Below are 19,120 nucleotides of genomic sequence, written 5' to 3'. Positions count from 1 at the left end.
TTGCAGCAATCGTCTGATTTCTTTTCTGAATGTATTTATCTTCTTTCATTCTTTATGAGGTTTTTGTTCTCAGTCCTTATGTTAAATATTATTATTGTCATTAAATTTAGCCTTTTAATTCTGTGAAGGCAAAAGTGGAAACCTAATATACACATGTATATGTGAGAAAAATAAATTTAAAAAAAAGAAAAAAATGAGTATCCACATACAAAGTACTTCAATATAACTATTGCATTGGATGACAAAAGGCACTGTGCAAGGATAAAAGATCCTAAGTGTTTTTACAGAGAAAAGAACCAAGCCATGTATAAATGAATGAGAATAAGAATGGCCTTAAATGTCTAAAGAGAGGCTAAAGAAAATGAAGCACACTTAAAATTCCCAGGTATATTTTTTTAGACTAAAATTAATCAATCTCTTTAAGCACACTTAAAATTCCCAGGTATATTTTTTTAGATTAAAATTAATCAAACCATCTCTTTAAATCTCTTCAAATATATTTTTGATCATACAAGCCCTACATGAATTACTTTTCCTCACTTTTTCTCAGTAATTTATAGAAGTATGTAATTTACCAAAATGAGTGAAAAAATAATAAAAGAGAAATTCACATATCCCAATGGAAACAAGATTGATTATTCTCAAACACCTATGTAACAAGTCCAATATAGGTTGGTTAAAAAGAAAAGTTCTCCAGAATGTCTCCAAGGTAGCAAAATATAATTTCTGCAATAGGTACAAAAAAGAGAGACATTTATAATTTTATTGAGAATTTTGGAAAATCTATATAATTGTCACATTTAGGAAAAAATAATAAAAGTACAAAACCAAGGCAACTTATCTTAGTTTATTATTTGGTTGACTAAGAAATAGAACACAATTCAAGTAATTTATATGATTATAAAGGAAAAATAGAAGAGGTGGAATGTAGCTCTAATGAGCTCTTATGATGTTAAATTTGAAATTTTATGATAAGAAGAACTTAAATAATAATTTGTACTTGAATAGGACTTCCTATTGCTCAAATCAACAGATTACGTTTACATTTAATTAGTCAAGAAACTTCATGGACATAGTTTTTAGCAATATAGAGTAAAAGAATATACAAACTATTTCTATACAAGTAAACGAGGATGATTTTTACAGATATAATCCTGAGAAAATGGAGCAGATGCAAGAATATGCACTGTGTACTATCTACATGAACTTCAAAAAGAGGTAAAATCAACCCAGGTCATTCCATCTTTAAGGTCATGATTTTCTTTGTCATGGGTAGTAACAGGGAGGAGGAAAGATTCATAGGTGTTGACAACGTTCTATTTCTTAATTTTTGTGATGTTTATACCTATGTATTATCTTGGTAAAAATTAACTGTTCTATACACTTACGAATTGTGCAGTATTCTCTGTATACTGTACTTTGAGAAAATTTCTATTTGAGATGAAATGAATAGGAAATTATATGGTAGGAGATATTTTTTAAATATCAAGAAAGAAGATTCAGGGGATGTGCATTATGCAGGCAACTGATGTATTTTTTTCCCCTAGTATCAGTCTTGTAATACAATTTGTATACATATTTATAATAGATAATGTATTACGTGATGAAAATTTAAAAATTCAGGAGACAAAACAAACTAGAATTAATGTTTCAACATGAATATATTGTTTAAAAGACTATTCAAAATAGTTCTAAAATGAACTATGAATAAGAACAATGCACAAAATAATATAAGTTTATAATGGATACATATATTTATAAAAAGTAGCATAAAGTGGCAAGCACCAATTCATGACTTATCCTATTTCTTGACCTGAAGGCAACACTCAGGAGGCTTTAACTTTTCTCTAATGTCTTATTTCTTTAAAAAGCTGAAGGAAATGTTAGTGTCCATTGGGGGTAGTTGGTGAGTAAGTATACTAATCATACTAGTTCATATTATGTCCATTCTGCTTAAAATTTATAATTGGATAGAATTTTTCTAAGATTCTAGTAATTGTGTCCAAACAAAATAATAAGGAATATATATATGTTAGACAAATATAATATGTATATATATATATTTATATGTCAAGCTTTAATACACTACCTCTTTAAATTTTATGAAATATAATATTTAAAAAGTAATAATGCAAAGAAGGATAAAAATTACATACCATAGCAATACCAGCATCATAGTTATTATTGCATATCATGCCAGGAAATGTTGCTCCCACATATTTAGGATGGTTCCTGTAACTACATCATTATAGTATTGTCTTTTAATATAAAATAGTCATGCAGAACAATTTAAAAGTTTATGAAATTAAATCTCACAAAATTAAAAAAGAACTTTTTAAACATACAAAATTCCAAAATAGATAATACCTAATAAGTTACACAAATGCTCAAGTCTTAAAGTTGTAATTTATTTTAACACCAATATTTTTTCCTTGCCTAACTTGTAGATTTGATGTGATTCTATTAAGTTACAATCAATTATTTTGGTCATTAAAAAATAAAGGAAAATAATTTTTAAGTTATAAGAAAAGCAACCTTACTTGTCTCAAAGCTAATATTTAAATTAAGTATAGTATTATCAAAATATTACCAAATCATCTTAGTCAAAAAATAAACATGAAATGTAATATCATATAATGGATAATTGTAACTGAATAGTACTGATTTTTTACATCATTAAAAAGCTTATGGTTATATGTATTCTGTAGTAAAGTTAATAGCATAAAAGATCATTAAATGCAGATTTTCCCACAATAATTGTACTCCAAAATATACTGATATTGATATAAAACTATTGCCATTGTTATTCTATTCCCAACTACATTATCTTCTCCAAGTCAAAATCTGTATTTTAAAAACATTTTCAAGGAGGTCTAAAAAAAGTTGGAAGAACATAATAAATGCATTAAATTACCAATTTAATAGCACTAATTGTGCATACCAAATATCTTTAGTAATGTATAATGTTGTGCTTACATTAGTAAGTATGCTATGTCATGGGGCTGTAGGATGAGGTAGTTCCGTTTCCATGCCAGAAATCTTTGTAATATATCTTCAGCTTCTCCCATGGTGGAAATTTGGTTTTTATCTGACCACAATTCCAAGGAGGATAGTATAACAGTCAATTTGAACTGGGTAAACATCTAAAGGTAATATTTAGGTCACATTTTTCAGGTAATATAATGTTTTAATTGCTAAATAATTAAAATAGTAGATAAAATAAATAAAAGATAAAATAAATAAAATAATCATATGAGTATTTTGAACATTAAATTAATAAACAATATTTAAGTGATTAAATTGCCATGATAGAATGAAAGTTAGATTAAAGTTTTTTTTTTTCTTAGACAGAGTCTTCCTTTGTCATCCTCAGTAGAGTGCCATGGCATCATAATTCAGAGCAACATTAAACTCTTGAGATCAAGCAGTCCTCTTGCCTTATCCTCCTGAGAAGCTGGGTAATACAAGGTGCAGTTCACAATGCCTGGCTATTTTTAGAGACAGGGTCTTGCTCTTGCTCAGGCTGGTCTTGAGCTCCTGAGTTGAAGAAATCCACCCATCTTGGCTTGCCAGAATGCTAAGATTATAGGTATGTGCCTCTATGCCCAGCTTTAATCTACTTTTCATTTAATCAGAAATAGGAAAAAGTAAAAACTTACAGTGTTGACAAGCCCAATAACCTGGACAATTTTCTGGGTAACAGCCATCATTTCAGATCCCATATAGTCATACTGAAATAAATAATTTTATGTTTTTTAAAAGATGCAAATAAAGGAATTTTTAGATATATATCTTTGTGGATATATCTTTGTGGTACTAGGCAGAAAGCATATGGTTTCTCAAACAATTTAAAGCATACTTGTATGTGTATAAGATGACAATTTTTTATAATAAAATAAACAACAAAAAGAAAAAAAACACACAAGGACACTCACAAAAATTCTCACATTAGGGTAGAGTACCTGTGTCTCAGTGGGTAGGGTGCCAGCCCCTTATACCAAGGTGGGTAGGTTCAAACCTGGCCCCAGGCGAACAGCAACAAAAAAATAGCCAGGCATTGTGGTGGGCACCTGTAGTCCCAGCTACTCAGGAGGCTGAGGCAAGAGAATCGTCTAAGCCTGGGAATCGAAGGTTGCTGTGAGCTGTGATGCCACAGCATTCTACTGAGGGCAATAAAGTGAGACTCTTTCTCAAAAAAAAAAAAAATATTATATATATCCTCACATTTATTTTAATGAAACTCTCAATCATAAAAATCAAAATCATTAAGAAGTACTGAAATAACCATACACATATTTCTCTCTATTATAAAGGGGTTTCTTGAGCTATATACCACATAAGATAGAATTAAGCTCAAAAACTGTCTCTTGGGACAGCTATAATACATTATGATAAAGTGGTAAAATCAACAGAATTATTTTTAATTATACTCATACATACACACATACATAACAAACATACATATTTATGCACTCAGTAAGAGAGCCAATGAGTATATAAGACAAATATTGATAGATATAAAAGGAGAAAAATGACACATACAATAATAGTTGGAGACTTCAGTACTCACTTTTCAATATTAGATAGAACATGTAGACAGAAAGTTAATATAGAAGCATTGAACTGGAATAACACCATACAGCAAAATAATACTTCTATGTTGGGTAAAATAGCTGATGACCTGTAGAAGATGGAAACTGGACCCCCTACCTTTCACTATCAACAAAAAATTATTCTCACTGGATAAAAGATTTAAACTTAAGACATGAAACTAAAAATATTAGAAGAGAGTGTAGGGAAAACACTTGAAGAAATCAGCCTGGGAGAATACTTTATGACAAGGACCCCTGGGCAATTGAAGCAACACCAAAAATACATTACTGGGATCTGATCAAACCAAAAAGCTTTTGCACAGCCAAAAACACAGTAAGTAAAGCAAATAGCCTTCAGATTGGGAGAAAATTTTTGCAGGTTATGTTTCTGACAAAGGTCTGTTAACTAGAATTCACAGAGAACTCAAACTAATCAATAAGAAAAGAACAAATAATCACATTTCTATGTGGGCAAGAGACTTGAACAGAAGCTTCTCTGAATATGAAGGTGTATGAACTACAAACCTGAAAAAATGCTCATCATCATTAATCATCAGAGAAATGCAAATAAAACCACTTTGAGATATCATCTAACTCCAGTAATATCATCCCACATCATAAATCCCCAAACTACAGATGTTGGTGTGGATGTGGAACACTACTTGTAGGAATGCCAGCTAATATGTTCCTTCTAGAAAGAAGTTTGGAGAACACGTAGGGAACTAAAAGTAGACCTGATGTTCGATCCAGCAATTCTTCTACTAGGTATATACTCAGATGATCAAAAGTCATTTTACAACAAAGACATGTGCACCAGAATGTTCATTGTAGCCCAATTCATAATTTCCAAGACATGGACCCATGAATGGGTCAACAAATTGTGGTATATTTACACCATGGAATACTATGCTGCCATAAAAATGGAGGCTTCACATCCTTTATATTTACCTGGATGGAGCTGGAACATATTATTTTTAGCAAAGTATCTCAAGAATGGAAAAAAAAATATATATCCAATGTCCTCAATACTACTATGAAATCAACATATAAGTATTTACACATTTGTACGAATGGTAAAACATAACTGTGGTCCATCTAGAGAGTAGAAAATAAAGAAGAGAGGGGAAGGGTGGGGGAGGTGGGAGGAGGGAGGGTATTTGGGGGGACCTCACCTAATGTGCATGATGCAATGGTACATTTCACAACTTTTAAGAAAAGAATGTAATTGTGATGGATGTGTTAATCAGTTCAATGTAAGCATTTCACATTATATATTAAATCAGTACACTGAACCCCATAAATGCATCAACATACACAGTTATAACTTAATAAAAACATAAATAGCATATTAGATCATAAAGTTTTAACAAATTTAAGAAGATCAAAATCATACCAAATATTTCCTCCATTCACAATGAGATAAAAGTAGAAATCAGTGGCACAAAGAAAATGGGAAAACATACAAATATGTGAAAAACAAAGGACATACCCTGAATGTCCATTCTATCAGAAAGCATCTAAAATGAACTTAGAAAGTATTTTTAGGTAAACTAAAATAAAAACACAATACTAAAACATTTATGGGATAGTCTAAGAAGGAATTTTGCAGAGATAAAATGGGGATCAAAGACCCCGATTCTTGCCAAGGGAAAACACCCCTAGAAAAAAGGGGAAAATAATAAAGTAAGCTGATTGAGGCAGAATAAAGAAAAGTCAGCTTGTTTACCTTTAAACCCCAGCCACCACTAAATTTCTTATGTGAGCAAGTTTCCTATTGGGGATACAGCTTACAAATATCTCTGCTGGGTCTGTAAGCACTCTTAAGAAAATAATGGCCACAGAAGATGCTGTGGCAAGACCTAGCAAGATGCATTAACTAGGCCATTTCGGGCCCAGTTAATAGTCACAGCAAATACCCATTGTGGAGATTTATATTTGTGTGGGGCATAGATCAAGGGAACAGCTCTAGCCCTGAAATATGAGTTGGAGAGCTTTATATCCCTTATTGCAGAGGAAGACCCTATATGGTACTGATGAGAGGAATATTCCCCTCTCCCACCTATTCTTCAGAGGAGATTGATACCAGTGGCATTTTATCCTACAATAGGATTAACATCCCCTAAGAATCTGTGTGTGTGTGTGTGTGTGTGTGTGACCTCAGACAGGAGGCTGCCCCCATGCACTGCTCAGGTTCCAGATTTCTCAGGACTGCTCTGATCCTTAAGGTTAATCATTACAGAAACAACAGGAGCTGATATGCTTGCTCAGAGAAACTGCTGGTGTCTTTGTTCCCTTCCTCAGCTTACCCTTTGGACTAATGAATAAATAGGCTTCAGTGAAAGCTGAGTGGAAATTACACTCAGGGCCACTGTCAGAGCCCCACAAATGGGTGGTGGCCCCTTGGGTTCCCACCTTTGAAAATTCTATTCTGTCTGTCTCGTTTCTTTCTTTCTCATTGTTTATAACTTTATATTTCTTCAGTTGGTTGCCACCAGATCCACAGGTCTTCCTGAACCCTACCCCTGGAGTGGGACTCCCACACATTACAATGGAAGACAGATCTCAAATGAACAACCTGATCTATACCTTTTTAACTTTATACATCAAGAAAGCCAAAGCTAACAGAAGGATTAAAATGAAAATATCAGAAGAGAAACAAATCACATAGAAATTGAAAAATCTATAAAAAAAAGAAAACAATACTAAGAGAGATTTTAAAGCCACACAATGTTGACAAAACTTAGCTCGAAAAGAAATGGAAGAGGCTAAAGAGACAAATAAGTAAAAATCAGAAATAAAAGAGAAGACATCAAAATGGATACCATAGAAATAAAAATAATCCTTGGGAAATATTTATTATCAACAATTATATGGCAACATCTTTAATAATCTTGAAAAAAGTTAAGTTCCAGGAAACATACAACCTACCAAAACTGAGTCAAGAAGCAAATACAAATAGAAAGCCTGAACATACTAATTACAATTAAAGAGACTGAAACAGCAGTAGAACTAAAGACCACCACTCACCCCAAGAAAAAAGCCTTGCAACAAACTAAGCTTAGGAACAGACGATTTCATGGATAAATTTTGCCAAAAATTTAGACAAGAACTAATAACAAATCTTTTTAAACTTTCCCCAAAACTAACGCAGAGGGAACACTTCCAGGGTCTCCTAGTATTATGAGACCAATATCATCCTGATACCAAAGTCAGACAAATACACCACAGAAAAGGGACCTATAAGCTGTCAGGGGGCTATGAATGCCCCTGCTCTGGATCGGCTTTCCCTGGGAATCATTAGTAAGTGGTTCCTAGAAACTGAAAGTGCTTTGACTCAGCCAGCATAAAACCACAAAGCAAGCAAGCAAGCAAGCTAGCAAACTAACAGCACAGTTATTCTTCTAAGATTTATTTATAAAAGTGAGAGAGGAACCTGGCAGGTACTGCTTTAGAGTACTGTGGGCATTACAGCAGCATTGCCTAACTGAGTCAGGAAGTCTCAAAACAGAGTTTCTAATTGTCTTGATCAAAACAGGATGAAGGCAGGGCAACTGTCCATTGGTTAACCCAAGACTGTTGTGGAACACCACCCCTTCCGTGAATATTTCTCCCTTGCTTAGCCTATAATTATGCCATTACTTAAATAGAAGAGCAACAGAAACCAGGGGGCAGTTCTCTCATGCAAGGAGAAATTGCCTCTGCTATGCCTATGGAGCAGATTTTCTAATTTTCTACAGTTTCTGAATAACTCTCTCTTTCACTTTACACTGCTAGCTTGCTCCTGAATTCTTTCTTGCATGAAGCCAAGGAGGACTTTAAGTGGCTCCCAGTATCAAAAGGGTAGGATTTCCACTCTCATCAATTCTATTTAATACAATATTGGAAGTCCTAACCAGAGCAATTAGACACAAAAATAAATGTCATCCAAATTTAAAAGAATAGAATTATCCTTGTTTGCAGTAGAAAACCTTAAAGATATCATTAAAACAAAAAACTACTATTAGAGCTTATAATTGAATTCAGTAAATTTGCAAGATGCAAAAGCAACATACAAAAATTAGTTGTATTTCTTTACATCAATAATGATCTCCCTAAAATAGCATATATACAATAGCATAAAAAGTATAAAATACTTAGGTATAAATTAACATATTTCAAAAAGGAAGAAACAGTTTAGGATCCATAAACAAAACCAATAAAAATATTGCTACCACAGAAGTGAAATTTTACTTAGGGATAAAGGTTTAAAAAATGGTACTTGAACAAAACTTAAAGCACTGAATCAGTTGAAAACTCTGTAGAAAACAGAAAATGACAAACACCTATGCTTTATAATATGATAAAAAAGTTCTTGTATGTACAAGAAAAATAATGTGACCATAAAAACTGGTGCACATTAAGGAAAGGAAAATGCTGTTAGTGCAATGAAGGCATAGAAATACACTGGGCTGGCTCAGCGCCTGTGGCTTAAGTGGCTCAGGCGCCAGCCACATACACCTAAGGTGGCAGGTTCGAATCCCCAGCCTGGCCCGCCAAACAACAAATGATGGCTGCAACCAAAAAAAAAAAATGGCCAGGCGTTGTGGCGGGCACCTGTAGTCCCAGCTACTTGGGAGGCAGAGGCAGGAGACTCTCTTGAGCCCAGGAGTTGGAGGTTGCTGTGAGCGTGATGCCATGGCACTCTACCCAGGGGGATAGCTTGAGGCTCTGTCTCAAAAAAAAAAAAAAAAAAAAGAAATACACTGGGCTAAGCTGGGGCAGGGCAAACTGATACATTATTTTAGGCTTGTTTGGGCTTTTACTCATTAATAGGTTGCAAAATGTTGAAATTACAGATCTATGTAACACATTTTTTATTTACAAGTATCAAAAATTTACATCTTTCAAATTAAGACAAAACTTTCATTAACTTATAAAAAGATAGAGTCAAGAGGGGAAGAAAAATAGGAAGGAAAAGAAGGGGATAAGGAAGGAAAGGAGGGAGGAGCAGAAGGTTTTCAGGAAGAAGGAAAGGGAAGTAAGGGAAGAAGGAAAGAGGGGGAGAAGGAGGATGGGGAGTATGGAGGAAGAGAGAGTCGGGCAGAAACAGGAAGGCAGGAAGGAAAGCTTTACTTACCAAAGCCTTTTCCACTATAATATGCACTTCTAGATATTGGGTTAATAGTTTTGAAAACATTTCTTTCTGGAATAACAGAACAAAAACAACAAGAGACTTATCAAATGTGCTGAATTTGTTAAGAGAAAAAGATGACATGTAAAGAAGACAAAATAAAATACTCATGAAGACTTAAGTATAAAAATTAATTTCAAAGCAGAAAATTTCACTTCAAAACATATTCCAAGCTTAAAATTTTACTAACAAGTCTGGCAAAGTAACGTAGGAGTCTAAGTAATCTCTGTTAATATTGACGAAAAAGAAAGTGAATATAAATATGTACATTCTGTTGTCTTCAGCTGATGACAAATCTATTTTACCCATTCACACTTGAGAATACTTCACTGTCTTCCAAAAGACTGTGGTACATAATACCAATTGTGGCTCACAGGAAATCATCTCTTTATTCAGGAGGAAAATACAGGAAATGTTTTAGAACTCATAGTCTACACAGAAATTCAGGTAAATAGTGTGATTTTCCTACTAACCATATTAGGTAGACAGAAGAAAATAGAATGTAATAGAAAAGAAATAATTCAATAGATCTGGAGCACAAAAAATATTGGTATAAAAATTCTTGATTGTGCCAAGACAGGTACTCATAAATCATCAAATCATTATATCATCACTTAGCACTTTATTGGGTATTTTTACATGAGCTATGATTGTCACACTGAAGGACTTTTTCACATATGGAAATTCAAGAGAAACTAAAATGTCCTCATGTTTGGTCCAAGCAATATTGGCTAATAAATACAACAGTAAGGCAAGTGCAATGACTGACTTTGTCTTAGACTAATCATGCTTAAAGAAGCAAAGAAATAAAAATGAACTTAATGAATAGAGCCTTTGTGTAAATCAGTTTGTTTCTATTTCCACTGGGAAGTAAAAAATGCCTATCTCCCCTCATTAATTGCTGTAATATCCATATATCTGACTATAATCTACCTATCTCTATGTACACACTTATATATGTAGTTGTGTAGGAAAGGAAACTTTCATAACTCTTAAAATTCTAAAATAAGTGAGTTTGGCTTTTTATGCTCTCTTTTATTGATTTTCAGCAACTTTGTAACAATTGCTAGAGTCTTATAACAGTGATCATACAAATTTATTGTTCAACTGGTAATAATGTGGAGTGAGAAAAGAGGAGACTAAAATAATTAAACTTATATAAATATTGAAATTTTATATTTAATGACTAAAATGCTTTATTACTTTGGTATATCTAATATACTTCTCAAAAATTATTGCCAAAACTAGAAATTTTTTTCTAAAACCAATGTAGAAGTACACAAAGCCAAAACTATAACTACTTAAGAAAAAGACCATAAAAAATGGTGTTCTTGGTAGATTCTTATGTACTTCATTTTCTTAACTGTATCTCCCTCCAATGCTGTATTTCTGCTATTATATATTTATAATAGAATCTTAATGTTTTTATTACATTGCCTATAATTTTTGTACAATATCGCATTTTTGGTTAATAAATTTGAAATTGTTGAACATCCTGAATTGATTATTTCCTGAAAACCATAGATTTTAATTAGATGATGACACGATTGCTAAATTCAGAGCAAGTGCTGTCTGAAGAAGAATATTCATAATTCTAGATGGAGGATAAATCATAATTCTAGCTACATTTGATAAAAACTAAAACTATTTTTTTATTAAATGATAGCTGTATACATTAATGCAAACACGGGGTACAATGTAGTGTTTTCATATACAATTTAAAATACTTTCATCATGCTGGTTAACATAGGCCATGTCATTTGCTTAGTCATTGTGTCAAAACATTTATATTCTAGTTCTAGAAAAGTTCACTTGTACCCTTATTAGACAGACCATATAGGTGAAGTATTTTAGGCAAAATAGTTTTATTAATACAGTGAAACTTCATTCAGAATAACTTATTTAACACTTTTTTCCTTTATTTATTTTTACTTTTTCTCTTAACAATTTTTGTATTAAATCATAATTGTATACATTAATTTCTAGATCCATTTGTTAAATGCTTTTCTTCTACATGTGATCCTTTTGCAATTTTTTAATTCTTGAGACAGTTTCTCACCTCTTCCACTGGGCTAGAGTGCAGTAACATCATTATATCTCATAGTAACCTCAAATTCGTGGGCTCGTGGGATCCTCCTGCCTCAGCCTCCTGAGTATTTGATATTCCTAGGGTGAACCAAAATGTCTGGGGAATGTTGTGTGTATGTGTGTGTAGAGATGAGATCTTGCTCTTGCTCAGACTCCTCATCTCAAGTAGTCCTCCTGCTTCAGCCTCCCACAGTGCTGAGATTACAAGTGTGAGTCAGCGTGCTCTGCCTCTCTAATGTTAAGCAACTAAGTTAAAAACTATATACTATGGATATTGATTTTTTCCTTGTATTCAGCATTGTTTTCAAAATTAATTTCTACATTGGTTTGTCTTGCTGTGCCTATATTAAAATATAATCAAATGTGGATAGGCTATGGTTTTTTTCTTTCCATTCTTGTGATACTTCACCTAGAACATTGGACTTTTTAAGAAAAGCCATTCTTCCTGGGATAAGGTGCTATCTCATTGTGGTTGAAAGTATACCCCCAAAGAACTGGAACAAGATAGAGATGGCCACTATCACCACTTCTATTCAACACAGTGCTAGAAGTCCCAGTCAGAGTAATCAGGCAAGAGATAGAAATTAAGGGTATCTGATTGGGGAACATGCGGTCAAACTATCACATTTGCAGGCAATATGATTTTATATCTAGAAAACCCCAAAGACTCCACAAAGAATCTCCTGGAATCAATACATTCAGCAGAGCCTCAGGTGACAAATTCAATATATCTACACTGTGGTAATTATTCTGCATAATTCAGTAGTACTCCTATGCACCAATAAAACTCAAGCTGAGAGTTAAATGAAAGAGTTAGTAACATTCACAATTGATAGTTGTTTTTTTGAAAAGTTCAATAAAATAGACAAACCTTGGCCAACCTAACCAAGAAAAAAAGAGTAAAATCTATACTTTTATCAATCATAAATGATAAGGGTGAAATAACAACAGACCCCTCAGAAATTCAAAAAATCCTTAATGAATATTACAAGAAACTTTATTCTCAAAAATATGAAAATCTGAAGGAAATTGACCAATACTTGGAAGCACACCACCTTCAAAGACTTAGCCAGAATGAAGTGGAAATGTTGAACAGGCCTATATCAAGTTCTGAAATAGCATCAACTATGCAAAATCTCCCTAAAAAGAAAAGCCTGGGTTCCAGATGGCTTCACGTCAGAATTCTTCCAAACCTTTAAAAAGGAGCTAGTACTTATATTACTTAAAATATTCCAAAATATAGAAAAAGATAGAATACTACACAATTGATGCAAGAGAGAAATACCTAGGCTACTTAAGCAAGGGAGTGAAATATTTTTATAAAGATCATAAAACAACGAGGAAAGGAATCACAGATAACACAAGCAAGTGGGAAAACACATCATGCTCATGTATAAATAGCATCAACATTGTTAAAATGTCCATATTACCCAAAGTGGGTTACAGATTCAATGCAATCCCCATCCAAATACCAATGTCATATTTCACAGATCTAGGAAAAATAATTCTATACTTTGTTTAGAACCAGAAAAAATCCCAAATAGTTAGAACACTCTTGAACAAAAGAAAAAAATATGGAAGCATCACATTACCAGATATAAACTATACTATAAGTCTATAGAAACCAAAACAGCATGATATTGACACAAAATAGAGACACAGACCAAGGTTGTAAAAAAAAAAAAAACCCAGAAAACTCAGATATAAAAACCATCCATGTATAGGCAACTGACCTTAAACAAAGAAGACAACAATATACACTGAGTAAAATGATCTTATTCATTAAATGGTGCTGGGAAAATTGGATAGGTACATGCAGAAGAATGAAACAGGATCCATATTTCTCACCACACCCCCAAATTAACTCAAGATTGATAAGGGACTTAGATGTAAGGCTCAATTTTAACTCTTCCAGATATTGGCCTATGAAAAGAATTTATTACTTAGTCTTCAATGGCAATCACAGCAGCAACAACAGAGAATAAATAAATGAGACCTGATTAAAGGTTTTAAAAGATTTTGTACAGTCAGGGAAATAATAGAGCAAATAGGCAACCTACAGAATGGGTAAATACTCACAATCTCTACATCTAATCAAGAACCTACAAAGAAATCAAGCAAATCAGCAAGAAAGTCAAAGAACCTCATTTTAAAAGGACCAGAACAGATACTTCTCAAAAGAAGAGCGATAAATGGCCCAGAAACATCATTATTCATCAGAGAATACAAATAAAGTCCACAGTGAGATGTCTCTCTACCCAGTCAGAAGAACCTTTATTAAATAATCCAAAAACAGCAGATGCTGGAATGGATGCAGAGAGAAAGGAACATTTATATACTGTTGGTAGTACTGCAAACTAAAATACCCTCTATGGAAACCATATGAAGATTCCTTAAGAACTCAGAACAGACCTTTCATTTGATCCAGCAATACCACCATTGGGTATTTACCTAAAAGAAGAGAAGTCATTTTATCAAAAAGACAATTGTATTCAAATATTTATTGCAACACAACTCACAATTGTAAAGATGTGGATTCAACAGAAATGCCAATAAATTTCTGAGTGGACCAACAAAACAAGGTATATGTATACCATGGAATATTACTCATCCACGAAGAAGGATGTCTTAATGCCTTTTGTAACAATTTGGATAGAACTGGAGACCATTATCCTAAGTGAAGTGGCTAAAGAATGAAAAAACACCACATGTACTCACTTTTAAATTGGAACTAACTGATGATAACTGATGATGATAACATGTGCACAGAGGGAAGTAAATCTCAAAGGAAACCAAGCAGAGACAAGAGGGGAGAAAGGTATGAGAGAAAACCTACCTAACAGGTACAATGAACACTTCTAGTTAATGCTCACACATTTAAACTTCACTCAAGCATAACGAAAGTGATTCATATAACCAAAAATATTCGTACCCCGATAATACATTGAAATTTAAATTTTTTTAAAAAAAATTTAAAAATGACATATTTTGCTACATTTTGCAGTCTTTGTGGAATTTTCTTTAGTTCCTTTCCTTATTAATTGAAAACTATCATCCTGTATTTGTGGTGAATACCAGTGGATGGGAAACAACTGAAAAAAGCAGGAAATGGATGGAGCATCTATTAAATTTCAATCTCAGAGAACTGTCATGATTTGACCTGGATGATACTGCCTCAGAAACACACTCCAAGCTGCATTTGATGTAACTTGGACCTCGCTTAGTGTGAGATGTCTTTTTTCCAAAAAGTATTTGTTAAAAACAATTATAGTCACTAGTTTTAAGCTTCACATGTAGTAAATAACAGTGGATAACAGTGGGCCAAACAGTAGACTAACCAAAAACTTAAAAGGAAAAGCCCAGAGGACAGGGTGTCCGTGTGAGGCTGTGGAAAGCAAAGATAAATTTTTGAGAATCTAGAAACCCACCTACAAGCATAGGGGTGAGCACATGCCCAAGGTATGTTTAGGAATGGTGTGAAAAGATCCCACACTCCCATTGTCAGTTGATCTTGAAGCTCTCTGCAAACAAGAAGTGAAATGAAAAGCAGACTTGTTAACTGCCTGGCTGAGTGATGAAGAAGTGCTCCAACATGTACAGAGAGGTTAATCTTTAAGAGAACAGAATGAAGACTTCAGTGGCAACACACAAACAAGAAAATAGACTTATTAGAAAACCAGTTCAGAGAATTCACCCAACAAACAACTACAAAAAATAGCAATAAGAGAAATATCTGCAGAGGTTGAACTTGATTTCCAGAATTACAGCATTACATTATTTGGAATGTCCACTTTCATTTTTTTAAAGAGATATACAATGAACCAAAAGAATATGGCCTATACACAGAGAGGAAATAAACGATCAAGAGACCTACCTTTAAAGAATTCTAAAGATGTTGAACTTAATATAAAAATACTTCACATTAGATATTGTAAATAATTTTGAAAAGTTAAAGGACACCATGAAATGTTTGCATTAATGTATACAGCTATCATTTAATAAAAAAATTAAAAAAAGGATGCCATGTAAAAATGATTAATGTAAAGTGATATAATCATGTCTCACTAAGGAGATAATGTCAGTAGAAGGATAGAAATCACACAAAAAAATTCTAGAATTAAGAAGCACAGTGACAAATTAAGTGTCTGTTAGAGGTATGGGGCAGATATGAATGGGCAGAAGAAAGAATCAGTGAATTTGATAGATCAATTGAGTTTATATCATCTAAGGAAGAGGAAAAAAAAAAGAATACAGAAAAATGAACAGAGCTTAAGAAACCCAAGAGGCACTATCAAGCATATCAGTACATGACATAATAGAAGCACCAGAAGGAGAGGGGGCAAATAAAAGAATAGGAAAAATATTCAGAGAATTAATGACCCAAATCATTCCAAATTTGACTTCAAGAAAATCTATAGACCCTGAAAGTGCTGTAAAATCCAATAGGGTAAATGCAGAGGTCTACTGCCAGATACATGATAAGCAAATGGTCAAAAACAAAGGAAGAATCTTGAGGAAAACAACAAAGAAATGAGTCATTATGTATGAGTAATTCTCAGTAAGGGCAATAGTAGGTTTTTTGTTTGTTTGTTTGTTTGTTTGTTTTAATCAGGAACTACAAAGCCCAACTGGTGATGGATTGTAGTTTTTATTTGTTTGTTTGTTTTGTTTTGTTTTGTTTTGTTTGTTTGTTTGCTGGGGCTGGGTTTGAACCTGCCACCAGCACATGGGGCCAATGCCCTACTCCTTTGCACAGGTGCCGCCCAATGATGGATTGAAATATTCAAAGAAAACTGATGAAGAAGATTTTTACATCTAATGTACCAGAAAATTAATAGAGTTGTGTAATATGCCATGATTGCCTATTTTAGACAGATTTTATTGTAAAGCTAGATACCAAATGTTAAAAGTAATTTTACAAGGTAGTTGAACTAACAGTCACTCTGTTATCTCTCTGTATTTCTAAACTTTTTAAGTGATATGCATTTTATTTGAAAAAAACTTAGAAAATAAAGAAACAAACATTGTATAATATGTCATAAAACAATAAATGTGAAAAATATAATTTTTCAAATATTTTAGAAGGAATTTGAATGTTTTATTTAAAGGTAAAGGAGAATATATAGTAGTTAATATTCCTATTGTACAGCTAACTAGATTCCTTTAATAATTAAGAAAAATATAAAGAAGTAATTTATAGTATGCAATAACATCAGAATAATAACAGTTACCTGGGAGTTTAAATGAACTTTATAGGGTTTGTATTTCTGCCAAATACTGGTGTAATTTTCTGCTAACACAGATACATTTAGATTGTCATTTTTTACTTGATAAATTATGTGTTCAAATTTTGCTGATGATTCCAGGGGTTCAATTCCATAGCTGATATTTTCAAGCTGAAGAAATCCCCTAAAGATTTAGAAATAAAAATCCTACAATCCGAAATGGCATGAAAAAATGAGACAAATGAGTAATGGACAGGCTTTAATCCCACTTCTACCTTTTTTTCACTATTTTAAAGTGTACCTTAGTGTACATCAATTTTGTTCACATTTTTAATTTTTAATGTACGTTAGTACATTAGTAACAGCTACTGCATCAATTTTGTTCACATTTTAAAGAACAAAATACAGTAAAAGTGTATGTTATAATTTATACGTGGCAATCACAGTCATTCAAGATATATTAATGAAGGCTAAATTTACTAAGAACCAAGATATTTGTTGAGAATTCCAATAATAAAGTCTCTGTTTTTAAAGAGGTTAAAATAAGAAAAAACAGGTATGTAGAGTATCTAAAGAGGTTGATATCCATAAAAAACACATTCAGAGAATGCCAATTTTCTTAATTCTCATTCTTATTAACTATTTGTTATTAATAATAATTATCAAATATTCCCTTTGGTTTTAGCTTCCTGAATAAATTCTGGAAATTAGGCAGCTAAACCAAAAGAAGTTAGACAAAGTTTTCTTTTTTTTGTTTTTTGTTTTTTGTTTTTTTTCTGCTCTAGATTCTTCTTCTTACAGACTTATTGTAAGTTTCTCAGGATCAATAACAAAAATCACTTATCCACCTTCTTTACTCCTGTGAGATCTTTTTTAATTAGCTGCATTATGTCTGACACTAAACTGAGAGCATACAATATGTGCCTATTATACTCAAATAACTTATTAATATCATTTTCCATAACTATTTGATATTACTGTAGAGAATGGAACAATCATACTTAGATGTTCCAATGTTTGTTTTCATAAAACTATGCCTTTCTTCACAGTATTCTTGATATACTTCCACTCAGGATTCCAAGGGGTGACTTCATTTGAATGGTCACTTTGTTATAAGTATTAATATTGATATAAATAAAATAAGGCCATTATAAAGTAAATTTTCTGATTTGGATTTTCTTTAAACATTCCCAGATTTGGGTCTGCCAGCCATGAAGGTTCATTTTAAGTATATGCTAAGTTTTCCATATAAAAATATCCTGTAAGAAAACAATTACCTGAGGCCTGAACATATACTGAGTGTCACAAATGAATTTGGAAATTCTACAACATGTCCTTGGTAATGGCAATGCATCTGAAAAACAGTATAGAGGAGCAAATATAAAATTATTTGTGAATAAAAAAGTATAGTCAAACATTTCACAAGACTTAAAAACCTTAAAATATTTAATAATAATAATAAAGATCATGAATCAATGCAAATTTATAAGAAAAAAGCTTTTAGGCACCTCTTATTACTTTATGTCACCTTAGTATTCGCTCATAACTGAGTTTCATCTCTATCACCTCTATGTTGTAAGTTGATCATATAATAGATCAGAATTATAGAAAATAAAAAATATTTTATTAATCTGTTAACATGAAATAAACACACTCTAATGGTAATGGTATGTCCAGTTCCAAAAAGAAATTATGATAATAAATGTCTAAGACATCTGACTTTACCGTAAAATATGAAGATTCAGAATGCAAAGATCCAGTTTCATCATATGTATAAATCATAAAGTTGTGAGATAGAAATGAGCTAAAAAAACCAAAAAAAATTAAAATGTTTGAGCCATACTTTAATATGAATATGTATAATAATATATAGAAGTAATTGTAAAGCATGTAACATTAATACAATAATATGATTTAATGAGAATAATTTTAGTGTGGCATAACAATCAAAATTCACAGAATTGGTGAATCAGGAAGGTAAGGCTTTCGTAACATTACAACATGTGTGTGACCGTGTATGATGTAATTCAACAAATAGTAAATAG

General features: G+C 32.5%; 1 protein-coding gene across 1 annotated transcript in view; it reads right to left on the bottom strand.

Annotated features, from left to right (window-relative positions):
* The window catches only part of ADAM18 (ADAM metallopeptidase domain 18), a 188,263-nt gene that overhangs the window by 131,127 nt on the left and 38,016 nt on the right, over positions 1–19,120 (bottom strand). Inside the window, exons 4-10 of the mRNA XM_003803189.1 lie at positions 18,801–18,879; positions 18,353–18,429; positions 17,082–17,259; positions 9,709–9,774; positions 3,660–3,731; positions 2,977–3,143; positions 2,157–2,238 (exon numbers count right to left, since the gene is read on the bottom strand). Coding sequence (XP_003803237.1) covers positions 2,157–2,238; positions 2,977–3,143; positions 3,660–3,731; positions 9,709–9,774; positions 17,082–17,259; positions 18,353–18,429; positions 18,801–18,879 — 721 coding nt within the window. The remainder of the gene's footprint in view (positions 1–2,156; positions 2,239–2,976; positions 3,144–3,659; positions 3,732–9,708; positions 9,775–17,081; positions 17,260–18,352; positions 18,430–18,800; positions 18,880–19,120) is intronic.

The sequence above is a fragment of the Otolemur garnettii genome, unplaced genomic scaffold (assembly GCF_000181295.1).
Source record: "Otolemur garnettii isolate 467f Iridium unplaced genomic scaffold, OtoGar3 scaffold00284, whole genome shotgun sequence".
Lineage (NCBI taxonomy): Eukaryota > Metazoa > Chordata > Mammalia > Primates > Galagidae > Otolemur > Otolemur garnettii.
This window is presented reverse-complemented; position numbering and strand designations above follow the sequence as displayed.